The following is a 21,297-nucleotide window of genomic DNA, read 5'->3' on the forward strand; positions in this document are numbered from 1 at the left end:
CTAGGATGGGAATACCCCTTGAGATCGTGACAGACCAAGGGAGCAATTTCATGTCAGTTGTAATGAAGGAAGTGTGCAAAACCCTACGTATACATCACCTAAAAACCTCAGTGTACCACCCACAGACAGATGGTTTGGTGGAAAGATATAACAAGACCATTAAACAGATGATAAAGAGAGCCACCAGCCCTAATGGATTGGGGTGGGAACGGGTTTTACCATGGGTGCTAATGGTTCTAAGGGATACACCCCAATCGTCCACAGGGTATTCCCCTTTGAGCCGTTATTTGGAAGACAACCCAAGTCGGTGCTCGTATTACTGAAGGACAATTGGAAACAACAAGAAGAAACTTCACTCACGGACTATGTTCACGACCTGCGGGAGCAATTGGGGAAACTGAGGGACTACGCTCAAGAAAACCTGGGTAGAGCACAAGAAAGGCAAGAAAAGTATTATGACCAAGGAAGCAGACCCAGATCCTTGAAGATAGGTGACAAGGTACTGGTACTACTGCCTACCCACACTAACAAAATGCTGGCCCAATGGCACGGGCCTTATCAGGTAACCAAAATCCTGGGACCAGTAAATTATGAGGTGGAACAACCCGAACGGAAAAACAAATATCAAAATTACCACATCAACCTACTCAAGCTGTGGAAAGAAGGAACCCAAAGTGTGCTGTGTTCAACCTTATCAGATATGTCCGTCCCAGAACAATTGGTCCCAAACCAAACTAGTAGCATACAGGATGTGCAATTGGGGGAACAATTGAATGAGAACCAAATAACAGAATTATTTGCTACATTGAACCCAGTAGCCAAAACCTTTTCTGGTATACCAGGGCAAACCCATTTGGCAACCCATGCCATATGCACGGAGGAAGTGTCATGATGCCTACACCCGGGGACCCAGACCACGTCCAGCAACCCCGGAAGCAGGCATCAAGTTATCCTAAGCAAGCCCAACAACCCCTGCTAGGGGCTATTTGGGTCCAGTCCTGGCACCTATGGCGCCAGGCTCATATGGAGAGTCAGTCCTGGCGCCATAGGCGCCAGGCTCATAGATTAAAACTTACCTGATGCAGACCATGCTGCAAGAGCTCCAAGCCAAAAGAGGCTTGGAAGGGACTACTTTACTTAGGGACTATTTTTTACTCGGACGGGGCTGGGGAGGAATACTTACCTGGGACTACTTTGGTGGCTATTTAAACCACGCCCGAAGAGCAGCACACGCTTCGCGTTGTTCTGCATCCAGCAGTGTAACGCTCACCGTGCCTGCAAGTCTGCATCCAGCCTTCTGCCACGCCCGCCTCGAGTATGGAGCTCCTAGAAAAAGGGAGAAAGAAGGAGAAAAGGTTAGAACAAGAGCAATACCTTTAATCCTTACCTGAATTCCCGATCCATCACGCCTTCGAGCTTGAAGAAAGAAGTTATTTTATGCGCGTCGCCTCGCCTGCTGCAGCGCCGCGCTGAACTCACCGGCATTCGCAGCATCTTCACATTCCACCGCATCCTCCTGCATGTTCCCGCCGCACTCCGGCACCTAAGGAGAAGACAAGAACAGCAAGGTGAGCCAAGGGAATACACAAAAGAATATTAGTTACCCCCCCCCCATAGACTTACCTGATTTTACCACCGGGGGTTCTATTCCTCTTCACGGGTCGGCACAGCTTCCACTGCATCTTCGCTGAACCCCGGCCCCTAAGGGGAAACAAAAGGACAGCAAGGTGAAACAAAGGGACTAACAAGGGGAACCCTCCTCACCACAATAGACTTACCTGATTTTACAGCCGGAGGTATTATTCCCCAAGACTTCATACTTTCTCTCAGCGCCTGACTAAGGGAGAAAGCAACAGGTTACATATTGACATTATTTTATCGAACTGTGTTGGAAAATACAAATCCTTACCAGAATACTATCGGTTGCCACAAGGAACTCTTCATTAGGGTCAAGCTGCAACCTGCAAGGAATCGGACAAGAGTGAAAGTCAGGCATTTGAACTCTTACGAACTTTATATTTACGGCGTCTTGCCGGGAATCCCGGAGTCAATATTGTTCTGGAACTCGCCAATTCCTTCGAGCCAGTGAAGCAACTGGTTATCAACGCGCCCCTGCGCTCAATGCAGGATGGAGAGCTCATCTTTTCAAACCATCAGGTGAGACATCAAAGGCGATCTGTGGGGAGAACAGCGGGGGTGGGGGGATTTACGCTCAACTCCACGGGAGGTTAATTCCCTTCTCCGTTTGCAGAAGAATATTCCTACGGGCCAAGCAAACAAAGCTAGGTGGGCCAGTCCAGTCCATCATCTCGGCCTTACGCGTCACATTGGTGGAGACCGCAGCTGTCCAGTTCCGATCGATGCCTCTGTGGGAGCCAGGTGAGCGTAACAGGAAGGGAAAACGGTACGCCTTAGACCGTACCGAATTCCGGAGGCAAAACGAGGGGAGTTCACCAAAGAAATAGAAGAGATGCTGGCACTAGGAACCATTGTACCCTCAAAAAGCGCCTGGTGTTCTCCAGTCGTCTTAGTGCCAAAACCAGACGGCTCCACCAGGTTCTGTATGGACTTTAGGCAGCTGAATGCCATTTCGAGGTATGAAGCGTATCCAATGCCCAGAATTGATGAGCTCATAGAAAGACTTGGTTCGGCCACATACCCGAGTACCCTAGAGTTGACAAAAGTTTATTGGCAGATTCCCCTCGAACCTGCTGACCAGGAGAAAACAGCATTTGCCACACCCCAGGGCCTGTTCCAATTCACGGTTTTGCCCTTTGGGGTCCATGCGGCTCCAGCTACTTTCCAGGCACTAATGGATAAAATACTGAGACCACATGAACATTATGTGGCTGCATATCTAGACGACATTATAATTTTCAGTAAAACATGGAACAAACATTTGTTACATTTAACCCAAGTAATACAGGTGTTAAAATTGGGCGGTTTACATATTAACCCAAAAAAATCGAAACTGGCTACCCAAACCACCAAATATCTGGGATATGAGGTTGGAGGTGGTATTGTAACCCCATTGATAGACAAAATTCAAGCCATACAAAAGTTGAGAATGCCGGAAACAAGAAAAGAAATTCGAGCCTTTTTAGGGTTCCTGGGGTACTACAGGAGGTTCCTGCCTCATTTCTCAACCATAGCAGCCCCCCTTACGGATGCTCTGAAAATAAACCGTCCCCTACAAATCTCCCCTGAGGCAAAACAGTCTTTTCAAACATTTATAGAAATGATTTCCTCCAAACCCGTTCTACATTGTCCTAACTTTGCCAAAGAGTTCTATTTGCAAACAGATGCCTCAGGATGTGGTTTGGGAGCAGTGCTATCACAGGGTACCAAACAAGACCTATGTCCTATAGTTTTCATCAGCAGGAAACTACTTCCACATGAGATCCCGTACTCTACTCTTGAAAAGGAATGCCTAGCAATTAAGTGGGCAGTAGAGACACTAAGGTATTGCCTACTGGGAAGGCGGTTCACCCTCTTTACTGATCACACTCCACTGAAATGGTTGGCAACACAGAAAGACTCCAACCATAGAGTCCTACGGTGGTTTTTGACTTTACAACCATGCCACTTCATAACAGTTCACAAACCTGGAAGGTATCAATTGGGGGCAGAGTATCTATCCAGAGCCATTGACTTGCCCGCACGGCATGAGGCTTTGGGGGGAGTATGTGATGGGGAACCAGTAGCGGCCAATACGGAACAAAACAAGAGGGAGGGAGATGAGTCGAATATCACACCGGACCATATAATGACAAGTTTAAGAGACACGCGGGAACAATTAAAAACCCAGACTACATGTCCCAGAATGCCCCACCAATCAACTATCACACTGGACAAAACAGATGTAAGAGACACGAGAGAAAAGACACACACTAGATATCCCAGAATGCCCCAACGGATACATAATCAAAACAAAACAAAAATTATGGGAATAGAAATCAGACAAGGAAGACGAAAAACCACGTTTCCATATAATGGGGGTTCCAGGCAGGCGGGGGTTAAATACAAAGCTAACTCCGTGAAGTTGAAGCTGGGAGGAGGTGAATTAGCCTCAGGTTTAAGGAGCCCAGGGCTGGGAACGCCCAACGCTAATTGCTGGGCAGGAGACTCACCGGGGTTAAAAGCATCAGAAAACAGCTCATCTGGTCTCTCATTTTGCAGGAGTGGAAGGAGGCTGACAGAGTGGACTCGGAATGGTACGAGGACAGTACCCCATATCGGTGGGCATATTAGAGGGAAAAGGAAATCATATCGGAGTGTCCCATACCGGACCTGTAGTCAAATCCGACTGCACAGCAGATGAAGACGCCTGAGTCACAAGAGCGTAAAAAGGAAAGTTTGTTTATTTACTGAAATCCAGCCCGAGGCCAGTGTGGAACGGCTGGCTCCGAGAACCTGCAGCAGAGCTTGAACAAGAAGGCTCTAAACCATTCAGGCATGTGGAGTAAAAGCGCTCGAGTCCTGAATACATGATACTTTAAGAAGAGGAGTTTTCTCCAGGGGTTTTCCAAGGTACAAACGGCTGTTTTCGAACAAAGAAAGGCTGCCATTCCTGTGTTCTCCATGTTTTGAACTGCATTCACTTGTAGACCAGCAATATTGCAATCCTTGAGTTTGTTTTTTTTCAAGCAGCCTGGAAGACCCTTTATTTGTTTTTCGCTATGAACTTTAAGTGAAGTTAATTGGCTATGGAGAAGACCGGTTGCACCCAACCATTTAACCATTGGTGAGCTGTAAGAATAAAATATTATTGGTTAACTTACCTTCTTGTCTCTGGCTCACTACTTTACATTGACATACGAACATGAGGTAGTGTTAGGCAGGTGTATGTGTAAAGAGGGCAACACATTATTGCATATTTTCATCTGTTAGCCAGTCTTCGTACATCTTCATATTATAAACAATATCTGTTGCATATTACTCTTTACCCATTCGTCTTCACGTTAGCAGCGAACGTTAGTCAACACGACATATATTACATAAATGATTTCTACACATTACAAAAGTTCTCGGGGGAGGCAGGGGTGTAGGGCGCCACACAGTCTAACACGGGGGGCTTGGTACAGGGTCAGGGCATGCAGGTTTTGGGCTGGTTTCAGTTACTTCCTAATGTTCCCGTTCATGGCTGGGGCAATGATGTAGTGCGGAGGGTTAACAGCTACAGTGTTTTATTTTGTTGTTTGTTCATGTCTGGTGGCTCGTGAGAACGAGTCCTCAGCGGATCTGCCATGCGGCAGGGGGTGGGGGAAGTGTGGGCATCTCTGAGCGCAGTCGAGTGGGGGTCAAGCTGCAGCTTTCAGTGTGCACGTTGGCTCGGCCTGGGTTAGGTCTAAACGTTTGTAACAAAATGGAGTTGGCTTAGTATAACGTGGTGGTGCAGCCTCACGTGTCGGTCTGCAGCCGGGCTGCCGTCTGGGCCCGGGGGCCGGTGGGCTGCCGACGAGTCATGAGTCTTTACCAGGGTAGGAGATGTAGTGGGGAGAAGGTCCTATTGACTTGTCCTCCACTACACCATCGAACACCTGCAGTGGTCACATCAGAGAGTGCATGGCTTCCCCGGCCCTCAGAGCTCCAAAGCCTCCCATCCATCCAGTCAAACAAGGGATGTGGTCACATGCTTATGGAACTTGTCTTTTTAAGGATTTTGAAAGAATGTTTTTTCACTTTTCTGTATCTTTGTGTGGTTGTTAAAGGGTGTATTTCTGGTCTCCATTTTTATTTTGTTTTGTGCTGCACATCAGCCAGAGAAATCCTACCTGTGGTCACATTGCCTGCTAGGAAAATATCAACAGTATCGTTCTGCCTAAGAAAACGTGGAACCAGCTGGCTTATTGATGCATTCTGGCACTGTTAGTTTACTTTATGTGGTCTAACACTATGGTTCCTAACTAAAAGCTGTTTTTTTATTAATGTAGTTTTCTGATCCATTCTATACCTTTAACTTTCTGACACCAATCATCCCAGATTCTCTAACCCCAGACCCACTGCTATTCCCTCACTTTCCTTAACCCATTGGCCTATTATCTCCACCCACCCATTACCAAGCCCGTTGATGGCTCAGTGGGTTAAACGCTTGTTGATGTGATCTGTGTTTGATCTACAGGTCCCAAGTTCAAATCTCAGCAAGGCCAACTCCGCCTTTCATCCTTCCGAGGTCGATAAATGAGTACCAATTCCGAATGGGTGATAGTAGTGTATTTAAGTATGTCCTGTGTTAAGCGCTTTAGATTAAAGTGCTATATACAAACCAAATTATTATTATTTACTGTACCCTACCATGGACTCTGCGTGTCTTCTACCAACGTACGCGCTGATTCCCATCTGCGTCACTTAGAGATAGCCACACAGCTACTTTTGATGTGGTCAACAGATTCATGTAGCTATAGCAAGTTGCTCACCCATTTTTCTTCTGGCATCAGTTTTTAACCTCGGACCAGAGTACTCTTGAGATTGAATGTCAGACACACAATTCATAAATGTGTTAAGTATCCAGGGGTCATCAGGCTGCTGCATATTCCCCCACAATGATTCAGCAAGAGGTTGACAAATCCCCTCCTCCAAGTCCCAGCAGTCACACGTTTGAGGTGGGGTTCTGGCTAGACCCTTCAGCAGCTCCAAATGCTTCTCCAGCTATGGGTGGAAGGATAAACGCTCTGGGCCTCATTTGTATGGCGTAAAAGCCTTGCGTCAGGCTTTTACGTGATACATTTGCATTACGGCTCATTTTTGTCCATTTGTATGTCGGAGAGGAGGGGCTGAATGCAACTCGCGGTCTCAGATTCCCTTCCTCACCGCCATGCAAATGCCCCAGCATTTGCGCCGTAATGCATTTTAATGCTGATGCAAATGCTGGGGATCCTTATGGTACTACCGGCTTTATATGCCAGCAAAAAGCAGGTGGACTCCACAGGGCTCCATTGTACACCCTGCCTGCCATGCTGGCATAGCGGGCAGCGGGCACAATGAAACGCTGCCTACCAAGTTTGAATGGTAGATAACATAGACTATGCTGTCAACCCCATGCCCACACAAAGGAGCTAATTTTGCTCCAAATCATAATTTGGCGGGTGGAAGATGCTAGACATACAAGCATGCAGCACCCCGCCAGCACATTTTGGTAATTTGTTCGGCGGAGTGCAAATGCGCAGGGCAAAAGGTGGCATACACACGTGTAATTAAACGTTGCCTACCATGCGAAACAAGGTAGGCAGCATGTACAATGGATCTCTATGGAGCCCGCCGGCTTCAGGTTTATGCATAAAGCCGGGGTGGGAGGGCTCCTTAGGGATACACAGTATATATGTGCCAGCATAAAAAGGGAGAGGAAGGGAGGCGCTCCTCCTCTCTGCTATACACATGAACGAAAATGAGCCGTAACAAAAATGTCTGGTGTAGAAGTCTTGTGCAGACTTTTATGGCATTCATTTACACAACGGCTCATTCGAAAATTTGCTCCAAAGTCTTTTAGGAGCATGAAGAGTGATGACCTCAGACACATTCCCACTCATTCTTCCCGACAGGTGAGACATAGATTATTAGTTGTGTAAAGTTGATCAATAAACGTTAATTCAAAATGTAACCATATTTGCAACCAGTGAAGTATATTTTGCCATTCAAAACATACATTTTTAACATTCGGGCAATTGCTACCATGGAGGGGGTTGATTTGAAGCCGGCTTGACATTTAGGAATGTTTGCAGTAATCTACTAATGAATTACACTCCGTGCCATTATCGGTATTGACTGACGGGCAGTCTGCTTCCGCCAGCAGCTCTGTGATGGAAATACACCAGCAAGTCCACTCGCACTTGCATCGCTATTGATTCCGCCTGTTTTTACACCTGTGAAAACTAGAGCGGATTCATATTAATGGTGCCAGTCATACACCAACATGGCAGGTGGCATTAACAATTTGTTTCTGCACTTGGTGCGAAACAGGCACGGAAAACCGAGGGTAAGTCTTATTGGCCGCATTACTCTCAGGGTAATTACTAGCACTTATAAAATGAACCCCCGGTGTGTTCCTTATTTACTGTTAACACAAAGATGAATGCCTATTAACTGCACATTGCATTACATGGTAAGCATCAAACAATCTTCAAGGGAGATTCGAGTACTCAAAGGGTAACTTATTGCATAAATGGATGAATGGTCTGTTACGGGCTTATGCATCTAGTACCAGTTTTAAAGTAATGGCTCTGTTACTCTGTGGTAAATAAACTGTCATCACTCTGCTTTTCGTTTCTAATGTACCATGCAGTCTTCTAAAGATCTTTCAGATTGTAGTCATTAAGTAAGTGATGTGATACATTTTGTATTTCAATATATTATTCTCTTTGTATCTTTCTCCAACTATGGTGTAGGTGTCCGAAAAACTGAAACTGGCCGAGAGCACAGCAGTGGACATTGACCGGCTGCGTGATGGCTATCGCCCGGCCGCCAAGAGGGGCGGCATCCTCTTCTTCGTGCTGTCGGAGATGGCACTTGTAAACTCCATGTACCAGTACTCGTTGTCATCCTTTCTGGCCGTATTTGATTTTTCACTTCGAAAGTCTATGCCGGACGCCGTTCTGCCCAAAAGACTCAGGAACATCATGGACACTCTGACCTTCAATGTCTACAACTACGGCTGCACAGGTGTGTGTGTGTGTGTGTGAATTCATCTTTGCATTTCTCCCCTGTAGATAAATGACAGCTTCTGTTGGACAAAAGACGTGAATACAAATGGTCCTCTTCTCAAAACTGTGTTTGGCTCAAGTGATCTAATGCGTTAGCTCATCTCTTTCACTTGGGCCAAATACAGCTGCACCCCCTTCAGGAAGGGCGTCTGAAGGTGCGCACCTTCGCATGTTCTGTGTCAGCCCGTTTTGCAATTGTGCATATAAGGGGGTATTTCTGGGCATTTTTATTTGTATCCCGATTTCCAGACTCCCATCTTTTGCACCTCTCTAGTTCCTCTGAACTACAACTCCTCCACTGCCCTGCACCAGCCATCTTACCTCAACTAAACCTTCCCTTTGATGAAGAGGTGGATGTCTGCATGCTGCACAGCCCCTCAGAAATGGAGGGCCCATTTGTGAATAAGGAGATCTGCATGTTTCTTAAAGTCAGACAAATTAAAAAGAGCTTCCTCTGCTCTCTTTCTACTTGCTTGACCTTTTGAGGCTGGACACCCCTTCTTCAGATGTAAGGAACTCAAACTAAAGATAGATGCTTAAAATACTGTATCCCCCAGCAGATGGCTGCAAAGTTGTTCCAATATTTTGTAGGCACTTGAGTCATGTTACTAGGGGGAGTCTATCAATGGTGAAGGTGTATTTACAATTATACAAAACATCTAGCTGTCCCACTCAAATACGTCACAAAAAAGAACATCTCAGCATTAAAGAACCTTGTTGAATCATCATGCGAAAAACACTTGCCACATTTGCATCCTGACAGAAAGTTCACTTAAAAGATTCTGCAATCTCCGTGGTCCTCATGCTACAGGTAGATCATGCTCCCCAAGCTCAGAGGCGTTGATTCGGGGGGGGGGAGGCTCAGGGAGCCATAGCCCCACGTCTTTTGGTTGTAGACCCGGATAGAAGCTTGAGAGCTACAACCAAAAGGTTACCATAACCCCAGATCTTTTCCAGATTTAGCAACACCCCCGCCCAAGCGTGTAAAAATCTGACCTGCAGAATTTTCTAACTTGCTCTAATTGGCCACTGTAACTGCATATTAAGAAGCGGATCAACTACTGTCTTCCTATGAATGGGCAGCAACGCTTAAGCTGAATTCTGGCAAGTAGAGTTAGCTAACCACAGTGAAGCTCTTCAGTAGGTTTCTATGATGCCAATCATTCTACCAAGCTATAGTGTCCACTGATCCATAAATGGAAGCCAAGGGATATATAGGCCTGAACAAGGGGCTGTTTCATGAGAAGCTATGAAATTGGGTCAGTATTGAATTTTTGATACAAAGAATCGCTTAATTGAGTCATGTGCAAGTCCGTCCCCCAAACCTCAATTCATCATTCCCTCTCAACACTCTGTTACGCTCTCTGACCAGGTTTGCAAGCAATATTTTGCACTCAGCTGCTCTTTGCGCTCAATGTCACCAATATTTTCAAATAGGACCTTTTGTTCTGGTATTCATGTCCTGTAGACCTTGTAACTATCTGTAATAAACAAAACAAGGCCAAGTGTCCAGAATGAGTGCCAGCAACCCACATCAACAATTAAAAGCAAATATATTTATACATACATTAAAAAAGCATTGCACATAAATGTATAGAAAATATTTTTAGGCATTGAAGCAATTACACCAACAGTGTAATTAGTACCTCTAATAATCACATCAGGTGTAGGTAGAGGCACTTTAACAAATACACAGATCCATTTGAGAGCATATGTTCTCCTGTAGGATAGAAATCAAAACTGAGAAATTAATCCTATGCTTGGAAGTGCGCACAAGAAAAATGATATCTGGAATACCTCATATATTAGTGGTGGATGTGTGCACTGTAGTGTAAGTGGTATGCGTCAGTAGTGAGGGATGAAGAATAATTTCTCAGGAAACCCTTCAAAAAGTTGAATAGAACATTTAAGAATCACCGCACTAATTGCGCTTCCAGCTGGTGTTCAATTAAGCCTAATTAGACGATTCATTACGTATATATATAAAGTTCACTAGATTTCAACCTGAAAAGTAGTTTGAATTAACAAATGTTTGCTTTGCACCAGTAATTTTTAATGTTCCATAAAAAACACCATGCCAACACGTGTTTCAACCCTATCTGGGCCGTCTTCAGGGCGTACATTAGTATAACTGAAATTAATCCAGTATGGCTGACAATAATATAACCAATGGTGAACAGTCAAAACATCAGTTGAATTAGTTTCATTCAAATATGCTGATATTTCACCAAGAGGATTATGGACATTATTCATGCAGCTGCTCAGTTTTATATGTATATATGTCCCAACACAAGGGTCAGGCAAAGTCAGGCAATTGACCAGAATCACACACACCTGACGGCCCTTTGCCTTCCCCACAGGGATAAAAGGTGGAGCACAAAAGCACAGTACGAGCAAGGCAAACTGCACAATGAGACAGCTATCCAGACACGGCTGTTCAAGAGGAGGAGAAAGGCGGCGAGACCCCAAAGGCTGACAATGAGAGAAGCGACCTTGCCCTTTCCAACCCAAGCCCTTGAAACCTCTGAAGAAGGAATCGTAAAACCGCGAACAGTAGCCCAAGTGTGTTGCAGCAGATGTCAACGGTACACAGAGTGTGTCTATGCTGATAAGCAGGACAGAGAGATGCCTGCTACCGTGGTACCAACCTTGACTCCAGATACGAAGAAAGCCAAGCGGTTCATCACAGCCGGTGAGTCGAGGGGAGAACCGATAAACAAACCGAACTGTGTTGAACAAAAGTAACAGACGACTGATTGCGGAAAGCATAAAGAACTGTTAATGTGAAAGGGGAAAGCCAGCTGCAGATGAGACGGGCACCACGTGGGTGCTCACTCGAGAAACTCGACCTGATTGTTGAAACTACTGTTACCAGAAGGTCTTGGGACAGGTGAGAAAAGGGTCAAAGTGGTCATACGGAGGTCTGGTAAAACCCTCTGTACAGTTGGAAGTCTTTGACCGGCAGATGATCGTAAAGCTAAGGGAAGTGAATCCCACATCGTAAGTGGAAAGAACAGTTTATTGACAAGAGTGAACCTGGCAGAGGGTTTTCCATGGTGAATGAACTGTTTAAGAGATTAAGATTCGTGAATATCACAAAGGAGATTGTGTGGAAAGCTGTGGTGAACCTGATGGAGGGAAGCAACCATTCGAGAAGGGTCTGAACCAGGAAGAGGGGGATCCCTAGGTGAAAAGGCATCACCCAACGTACCATTGCAAAGGAACTTTTTGTGTATTTATTGGTCATTTGTTAGGCGCTTATACAATTAGCAAAAACTGTTTCAAAGCGCCCACAGGGCAAAGGGTGGGGACAGGGGAAGGTAGACAATGAATTACAACAAAGATAAATAATTGAATTAATAGTACTACAAATAGTGAGAATAGCAGGGAGGGGAGACAAACCTACTATGCCTTGTGAGTGTTCAGAACATGCAAGTGCAGAAGGGAGGGGGGTAAGCGGTAGGTGCTGTGGTGGTCATGGAGAAGTGCTCAGGATGAAGTGCATAAGAAGAGAAGAATGTAAGTGCAACCTCCCATGGGAGCCTTAGTCAGTGCAGTAAAAAATAGACAGCGGCTGGGATGAGAGATGTGGAGGCTCAGGGCCCCAAGGATACATCAGGGCCCTGCACATCAGTCATGCTACGTTATGATTAGCAAGGAAGAGAGGGCGAGACGGAAGAGGTGATGAGAAAGGTCTTGAGGCTTTTTCTGAATTTAAGGACGTCCTGCTCAAGTCGCAGAGGGAGAGGGAGGCTATTCCCCAGAAGGGAGCCTGCCGAGGAAATTGATCGACCACCAGCTCTCTGTTTAGCAAACCACTTCATACTCAGAGAGTTGGTGCTAGAGGAACGCAGGGGTCTAGAAGGGAAGTGTTTGGTCAGGAAACATTGAAGATAGAGTTGTCCCCGGCCCCAGGTAGCCTTGTGGATGATACAAAGGGATTTGAATTTAATCCATGCTGTGACTGGGAGCCAGTGAAGGCTTTGTAGGGCAGGAGAGATGCGGTCCCTGGGCTTGAGGCCAAGGATAAGACTTACTGCCCTATTCTGGGTTAACTGGAGCGATCGCAGGGTGGACTAGATTAAGGAAGAGGCTATTACAATAGTCTAGCCTGGAGAGGACCAGAGCACGGGTAACATTGAGTCTCTGGGCAAAGGCAAGGAAGGGTAGAGTTCCTTTGATAAGGAAGAGCTGACAGTGGGATTTATTGGCGATGTTCTGAATATGAGGGATGAAGGAAAGGCAGGAGTCGAAGATCAGGTCCTGGAAGGCAAGAGACTTTTTTTTACAAAGAAAGAGACTTGGCCATCGACGGTCCTGATAATTGAAAGCAGAACCGTCATCTCTTGCTGGGAAAGCTCAAACGTGTGCTGTGCTCCAGATTCCCGCCTTTTCCCGTGCTCAAAACGTGGGGAAGGGAGACCACGATCACTGCATCCAGACTTATTATTTGTGAACAATTCTTTTCTTTCTTGTGTGCCCTATCCCACACTCTTTTGTATTTAGCGTAAGGTTTGGCAATATGTTTTTCTTAGTATAGGCCCTTTTATTTGACAAGACGCCACTAGGACTGCCTTATTTTGATTTGATGGTCGTAGCTTGCTCCCATCTTAGATTTAGGTGTAGATTAGGCGTTTTTCCACCCTACCTATACCGTTTAATAAACACCCTTGAACTGTGATCACTTGTGTCTGTCTATTCTTTATACCATGCCTTCCTTACAGTAGCAATAAAACCTGGTATTACTGCCCCTGGAAGTGATTATTGTTATGGCTGCCACATTGCTATTATCAAGTTTTGATACTTGCATAGGGCAGCCGGCATGTTACTAAAATTGCCTAGCCACAGGAAGATCTTATCCAGCAATTCTGCCTTTCAGAGTGCTCAAAGCAACTAACTTTCCACATAAACATGATTCTGGACCGCAATGCTGCTGTAAGACCTTTTGTGTGGGTCACTTGCCATGTCCACGTAAGTGCGTCACCTGAACTTTGCTCCTCAAGTAGGAACTGTTTGGGTAGATCTAGCAATGTGGATGCTTGGTTGCCTCTTGGGTGTGTAGCCGCCAAACCTGCTTATTTATATGATGTGATCACCATTTTATGTGGTTTTATGGATTGTGTTTGTGTCATGGCACAAAAGACCCAGACCCTACTGACCGAAAGTGCATATTAGATGCATTACAAAATATAAAAATAAGGTGAAGATTATTCTTTATTTTGTTTAAAGTTAATAATTAATGGTGGCTTTGAGTTGGAAGAATAAGATGTGTGCAATGTTTGCAGTAGGCCATTCAAGGATAGTTTTATTCTATCAATAAGTCAATAAGAGACTAACCTACATTTGTTTTCTGTTATTCTGAAAGGGTTGTTTGAAAAACATAAGCTGCTATTTTCCTTCAATATGACAATCAAGATCGAACAAGCTGACAACAGAGTGCCACAAGATGAGCTGGAATTCTTTTTGAAAGGTAGTAAAACAAGAATATTGCTTTAATTCCAGTGTCTTAAAACAGCTTGTTTCTATGTTATATGTCTCTGCTTCTCCCTTCCATAAAATATCATACACATGATGTTGTGTGAGAAATAACAGTCCATTTCATGCCTACTTTCCTGTTCCTTCTCCTGTAAAGTTATTTCCTGTTCACCCCACCAGAGCGAAAGCACATGACAGCAGCACAGCTGTGCGTTCTTGCACTTTTACTCAATTCGGATGCCTTTACACACGAAGCAGATGCTGATTAGGAGCCAGATTGCAGAAACGTTGCACTGTGCCAGTACAAAATTGCACTGTATTAGCACTAGGGCAAAACATATTGAGACCATATTAGAAAACCTTTGCACCATGGCAGGTGCAATGTTGAATTGTATTAGCAACAATGGCAGAGTTTGCCCTAGTGCAAAAAAATGCATTTAAAAGTATATGGGTCTGGTTTACAAAAGCGTTTTACAATGGCGAAACCCTATTTCAAAACGCGGTGTAAATCAGGCACTAAGTTTTTTTACACTCGGGTAATTATTGAACTAGTTCTAATACTGTGCAAAATTGCACTTGCACCGGTGCAATGCTTCTGGAATCTGGCCCCAGTTAGCAAATTTATTTGTGCGCTGAATGGCACAGAAACCCATGATCCGCCCAGGCTCTAATGCCTTTCTCCACAGCATGCTGAGATACCTGCACACATCGTTGATGTAAAATGGCAGCCACCACAGCAAACAAGATGCCAGTCATTCCTCATTTGCTTCCCATTGACTTCGCCAACAATTTTCTATCACAGGAAAATTGGGCCTTATACCTTGAAATTACGCCAGCATGCAGGGATCAAAATCGTGATCCCTGTGGCTTAAAGGAGATACCAGGTGGGAGCTGTGGGTACACTGTTCTTTAGTGGTGCCCCACACTGCATAGAAACTCCTCATGCCTCACCAGCATAAGAATGGGAGCTATGGTACACTGTTCTTTAGTGGTGTCCCACACTGCATAGAACCTCCTCATGCCCCACCAGCATAAGAATGGGAGCTATGGTACACTGTTCTTTAGTGGTGTCCCACACTGCATAGAAACCCTTCATGCCCAACCAGCATAATAATGGGTAGATGCAGAGAAAAAGCTCAGAGAGCAGTTTTCCATGTTTTTTCCCACTGATCTGCCACGTTATACATGAGGCTCTGTGTCTTCTACTAAGTAACCGGTAGCCAAAATGTCTCTTGCTTCCTATGCTTTAACAATGCAATACCTAAAGTCCATCAGCATTGGATTCTCTGTTGGTAATTCAGACAATAGGGGAATTTGTTAAGTGAACCTGCATATCATGAGTGAAGCATGCAGTGTTAGCTTCTTAAACAATATTAACAAGGGCAGGGTGGGGTGGAGTTTGTTGGGCTCCATTTTGACAGTGGGGGCTCTTGTGAGGACTCCCTTTTGGGGGCTCTGCCCTTGCAGGACAGTGGTGGGATGGTGCTCTGTGGGATATGTTGTGATTTGGAGCTCGCAATTTGACTTTTCATGCCAGTATCACTGCCCACTATCACTGTCATCTGATGCAAGTGGCCTAGACTTTGACACACCACCAGATAATGCCCAAAAAGGTGGCACCCTGTGTGAAAGTGAGCATTAGGAGCCTCTTTGGCTCTGTGGACTAACTGTGGTATAATGTCCAGAGTAGAACTGATTGTGACAGTGTACCGGTGCCACTAAAGTGATCCTGCGTTTGAGAAATAAGGCACTGGGGCAGGTTTGCGGTCTATGTAGATGCCTGGCAGGACAGCGCTCTGAGCAGATGTAAAGCACAGTGCCCCACTCTCCTCCCGTTGCCCTGAATAAGTATCAGTGAGTTGGTGTTGGCCTTGGCTATTCGAGACAGTGGGGCCATGTGTGCTTTGTGGATACTTCATTCCTTACTCTGGGGATGTCAGTTGCTCTGTGTAGTAGCTCAAGCTTGTGTGAGGACCTGGTGACAATGTCAGCCAAAGACAACAAGAGCAAGCAGAAGCGGGGCACTGATGGTCACTACAGTGGAGCAATCAGCAGTGCAGAGGTCTCCCAAGTCTCCTCATACACGCCAGTCACTCCTGATGCAGGCACTCCATGCAGGCCACTTCCAAGAACATTGAGGACAAATCTAGAGATTTGGAATCTACTATGGAGGCTGTTAGTGTCCGCGTTGACTCTACCAATGCGATCTTCTGGAGGTGTCCAAAGAGTTGGAGGAATATCATTGTATTAGAGATTTTGAGAATGTGCTATCACTTCTATCATGCACCCTAAGTAAGGCACAATATGAGATGTTTGAAAATGCGTCCACAACACCCAATTTGCGTATAATAGGCCGGCCTGCACCTAATAAGGAGGAAAGCTTCAGACATATAAATTTTACTTTCCTGTAGGCTGAGCTGCACTTCAAGGCTACGTAACGTCCGTGATGGTCCAAAGGGTTACGTGCGGAATGAAGGGCAACAGGTCTGCTAAGGGTACTGTAACAGCTGAACTTGCGCAACCTACGGAAGCAAGTACAGTACTTCAAACCCTTGTCAAGTCTCAGAAGATCTTTTTTGGGGGTTTGGTAAATTCATGTTTCCCCAATCTAACTAGGGACAAACAGATTAAGAGGCAAGAGTCACAGGGAGTAAATAAGTGGTTGAACTGATTGAGGGAAATCTACAATAGGAAAACCTATATGTTCAACAGACGAAGGCAGCTTGGCCCTTCTTGGTGCAGGCCAAATTGAAGGAGGGTGACTACTCTGTGTCTTCCAGCTGTACTGCCTGGTGACTGTTCAGTGTTTAGAGGTGGGGATTTGGGCCAATTGTCTTTTGCGCGGCATCTATTTTACTGACTTGCTACGGTTGAGTTGGCTGGTCATCTCATGAAATTATAAAGAACTCTTAAACCATTGTATTTTGAATGTTATATTGGTGTTTAGGCCGCCTGCTCCTTGTTCCCACTAACCCCTTGCTGCAGAGTCATGTGCTCTGTTGCAGGATTAAGGATGTGAGTCTGTGAGTTCCATCTGGGATGTTTCTTATATAACTAAAAGTAGATTGTTTTTGTTATATAACAGTGTGTTGACTGCTTAGGTTACTTATTTTAATGAGCGTTGTGTAAACAATGAGTCCTCTTTGCCTTGTAACCATTCTTCGTTATTAAATAAAGTTGAACAAAATAAAAAGGACCATGGTACAAGGACATTCACATGAGACACACTGGTCTACATCCCAGCACATATATAGCACTCATTTTTGAGCCTCTCATCTGCTTTTCCATTGTGCTAGGACCAGGCTTTAACAGCTATTAGAGGCACTTGAAACCTTACTGCTTCTTATAGTCTGGACCCATACAATTTCTCCTTGGTGCTTTAAAGTACCTGGATGGCATGAACACTATATAAGCACCATACAAAAAATCAAAGGTACATGGTGTTATAAGGCACCATATATTTTGTTGAATAAATATTATTCTCTCAATGTTTGTATGTGCATATAATTGAACCTTACAAGCACATCATCACCAGTTTACATTATGTCCAGTTATTAAATTGTATCACGCCACCTTGGCAGATCATTGTGAATCTCCATTATGTTCTGTGGTGTATCTAATGTCTCTCCAGAGTTGGGCATGTGTATCCAGTCGTGGTCTAGAATCTGCTATGTCTGAAGACCCAGGATTACACCCCAGTGATGACAACCAATGAGGCCGAAATAGGCCCAGGGTTGCTTGTGGTCGCGGCAGAAGGGAGGCAACCTAGCAGTTTGGGCTGGACTACCCCTTTTGGGTTGGGACCAAGCCTGATTTGAACACAGACTTTACCATCATGTCATGACAAGCTGAACAATGTTGATCTGGAGGGTTGTCAATCGCAAATGCCAGATGTTCAGATGTATTAAAAAACCTTTGTGACATCAACTTTCACTTTTTCAGTTGGTATTCCATGGCAGATAAGGCCCCACCTTATGGCTGGTTGCCATTACGTTCACTCAACCTCTCATTGCCCTGTCTTAAATGTCCTTTCACAGCAGGTTTTATCTTCAGCTTCTGTAGTCGGAGATAAGGGAGGCCAAAGCCCCCAAGTGTGGTCTACGACCTCGACGGGCATCAAGGCTGCAACCAGCGGTGGACATAGCAATGAAGAATCTGGCATGGCTTTGCACAAGTGCAATCTCAGGATTTTAACCAATTGGAGCAACATTCCTGTTCCGTTATTTCCTCCAGCACTCAGACAGCATCCATTGGCCCATTGTACCTACATTGGAAATCGTAGCAGCAGCATAATGACTAAATGTGGCTGTTCTTTGCCCCGGTGATGCGAAAGCATATGCACCAGTGTAAATCCATTTATTTTGTTGACTTTGCTCTACAAACAAGAATGTGGGCTTGCTTTAAAAAATAGCGGCAGATGCAAATATCTGACAACCCTTGTCATATTCATATATCTTCCTTCCACCATTCTCTTCCCATCTCAAACACATCATCTTTGCTTTCCTTTCTGTAAAACACCCCACCAAACTTGCCTTTTCTTGTGTACCAATACAGTGCACTTTGTAATACTGCCTACCAGCGGCATGATAAAAAAAAACATGCAAAATACACCTGTACCATCACATCCCACCCTGACCTATCTCAGTGAAGAGCTCCAAAACTCCCAGCATCCTCTTCCAGTAGTTTCTTTGCGACCAGTTAGAAAAGAAACCTTTGGAGATCAGTTTATTTTGAAGGCATTTTTGCACAAGAATCTTTGCTGGTTCGGTCACTTTCCCACTGCTTTGCCTGCCGTTTGTCAACATTGGGACTTTGCCCAATGCTTTGTGTTGGTTTATATTGTTCCTGCTTGCTTCTTTTACCTTTTCTTTCATGGTAAGCTATGTCACAGACAGATGGATCAAGAAAACACTCAATATAATAACTACCATAAACTGTAAGTTTATTGCATAAAACACTGAGATGGGATTAATGTCTCCAACAGAAGATGATTTCTCAAATAACAGTGCAAAAGATACAGAGGAAAAACAAAGCTGTGGACAGGTTGTTTCAGCCCTAGTCTAAGAAAAGCGGAGGTCTTCAGTCCAAGTTACCCAATGTGCAACAGTTCATCTTCATAGGTCTGCACTGACAAAATCATATCAAGTCACTCAGTTATCTTTGAAGGTCACCAATTCTTCCGTAAGTGTTGCTGGGGAGCATATCCTTGACATTAATTGCAGCCTCCAGATAACAGTTGCGTTTTTTTTCTGTCTGCCCTGTGTACATTTTCAGGCTATAGACACTATCTCCCACCCACTCGCAGCAAGACCTCTGAAAGTGAGGGTTTGCGCAGGATGTCCAAGCAAAGCTGTTTGATATGCTCTTTTATGGCTCACATCTTCTTGGCCAAAAGGCAGATGACAGCCTTGAGAAATTGCATGCCTTTTTTTATTTCATTGTTGTTTTTCGATACAAATTGATCTTTACAACAATTAGCATTTTACTTTATCACGTTCTTATCTTATTAAAACATCATTATACCATAAAATCCATTTTCACAATACCAGATGAGCTCACATAACGGTTCTTTACGCAAAACCTTATTCGCATTTAAATACTATGCTAAACGTAACTTATACATACCCACACATTATCACCACCTCCATTCGAATATGCCATATACAAAAAATTAAAATCGATGATTTCTCATCAGTATATAAATACTTGTAACATTTTCAAGCATATAATGAGTGCACTGCCACCTCATCAGCTGATATATTTAAAAGCTCATTAACCGATCTATCTAAGCGAAATTCCCTACACTTTAGGTTCTTTTCGATGACATATAACAATTGCACTAAGTCTATAATCAAAGGCATTCTGTAGCCGCACATACATTGTATCCAAAGCATTTCACATTGATAAGATGATATTTCGTTGTAATATTTCGACAGGTTAGTTTGCCGAACTTTTGTAAAGTAAACACAATGTATAACAAGATGTTTCAGAGTTTCTTTTTGACGATTTTTGCAAAATCTGCAGCCTTCATCTCCTAAAGATACACAGTTAGTCCATTTCTCAGTACGCTCTGATGTTGGAAAGAGGTTGAATTTAAACCTCATATAAAGAGAGCAAAGCTTGTGACCAGGGCACAGACTCAAATATGGCAATATGGGTGACTGTTTGTGTCGAAATTTTGCGTACTCTTTAAATAAGGCATAAGACCCAATTTTGTCTGAGTTCACTGCCCAATCATATTGTATTAGTTTGACCTTTACAACTTGAGGACGTTTTGTTAGATCTTCCCTTTCCATAACTAACAATGCTAGCATTTCTTCACACTTTTTTCCTGCCTCAGCTACAGATGTTGGAACACCCTTTTTTAACATGTTTCCAAGATCTTCATAATGGGAGTTTGATAATGGGTCTAACATTTTCGCATGGGAGGCAAGCTTACGCCACAGATGTTTAGTAGCCAAAGATGTCAGTCCTAGTTCATGTATAATAAGTGAGTTTGGGAGTGACATAGGCAAATGTAAGACTTTCTTCCATATTTTCCCTTGGATTCTATTTAGCATGGGACCAATTTCCAAGTAGCACAAGTCTAACCCATATATAATAATTGCCTCTACTTTGAGCTTGTAAAAGTCAATCAAAGGAATCATAGAAAAGTTGCAAATTCTTGAGTAAATCAGTTTCATTTGTGCAATTAGTGGCATAACTTTAATTGATATTTCTACTTGCCATTTATTGATCGAATCAGAGTTGTTCAGATTATACCCCAAATAGATCATACCCAATGCCCGAGGGATCGACAGTCCCTTTATTTTCCATTCATATCTTACAATCTTTCGCTTGTTTGTAAACACCAAGATATGAGATTTTTTTGGGTTCAATTGGAGATTGCGATTATCGCAGAATTCTACAAGACATTCTAATTTGTTTTGTAGCCCAAAGGGCGTTAGGTCAAACATAATCAAGTCATCCGCGAATGCCAACCAATCCAAATTGAGGTCCCCTAATTTGATCGAAAATGCGTTACACGCAGACCAAATTGTGGCTATCTCAGATAAATACAAATTAAACAGTGTGGCTGTGAGATTACAGCCTTGCTTTACACCTACATAAGTTGGAATAGGAGGTG

The 21,297-nt window shown here is 44.2% G+C and overlaps 1 protein-coding gene across 1 annotated transcript in view; it reads left to right on the plus strand.

Annotated features, from left to right (window-relative positions):
- Positions 1-21,297, plus strand: part of DNAH10 (dynein axonemal heavy chain 10) — a 2,725,177-nt gene that overhangs the window by 2,406,374 nt on the left and 297,506 nt on the right. Inside the window, exons 65-66 of the mRNA XM_069619694.1 lie at positions 8,382-8,655; positions 14,062-14,166. Of these exons, the coding sequence (XP_069475795.1) occupies positions 8,382-8,655; positions 14,062-14,166 (379 nt within the window). The remainder of the gene's footprint in view (positions 1-8,381; positions 8,656-14,061; positions 14,167-21,297) is intronic.

Source organism: Ambystoma mexicanum, chromosome 10, assembly GCF_040938575.1.
Source record: "Ambystoma mexicanum isolate Mex_15411 chromosome 10, UKY_AmexF1_1, whole genome shotgun sequence".
NCBI lineage: Eukaryota > Metazoa > Chordata > Amphibia > Caudata > Ambystomatidae > Ambystoma > Ambystoma mexicanum.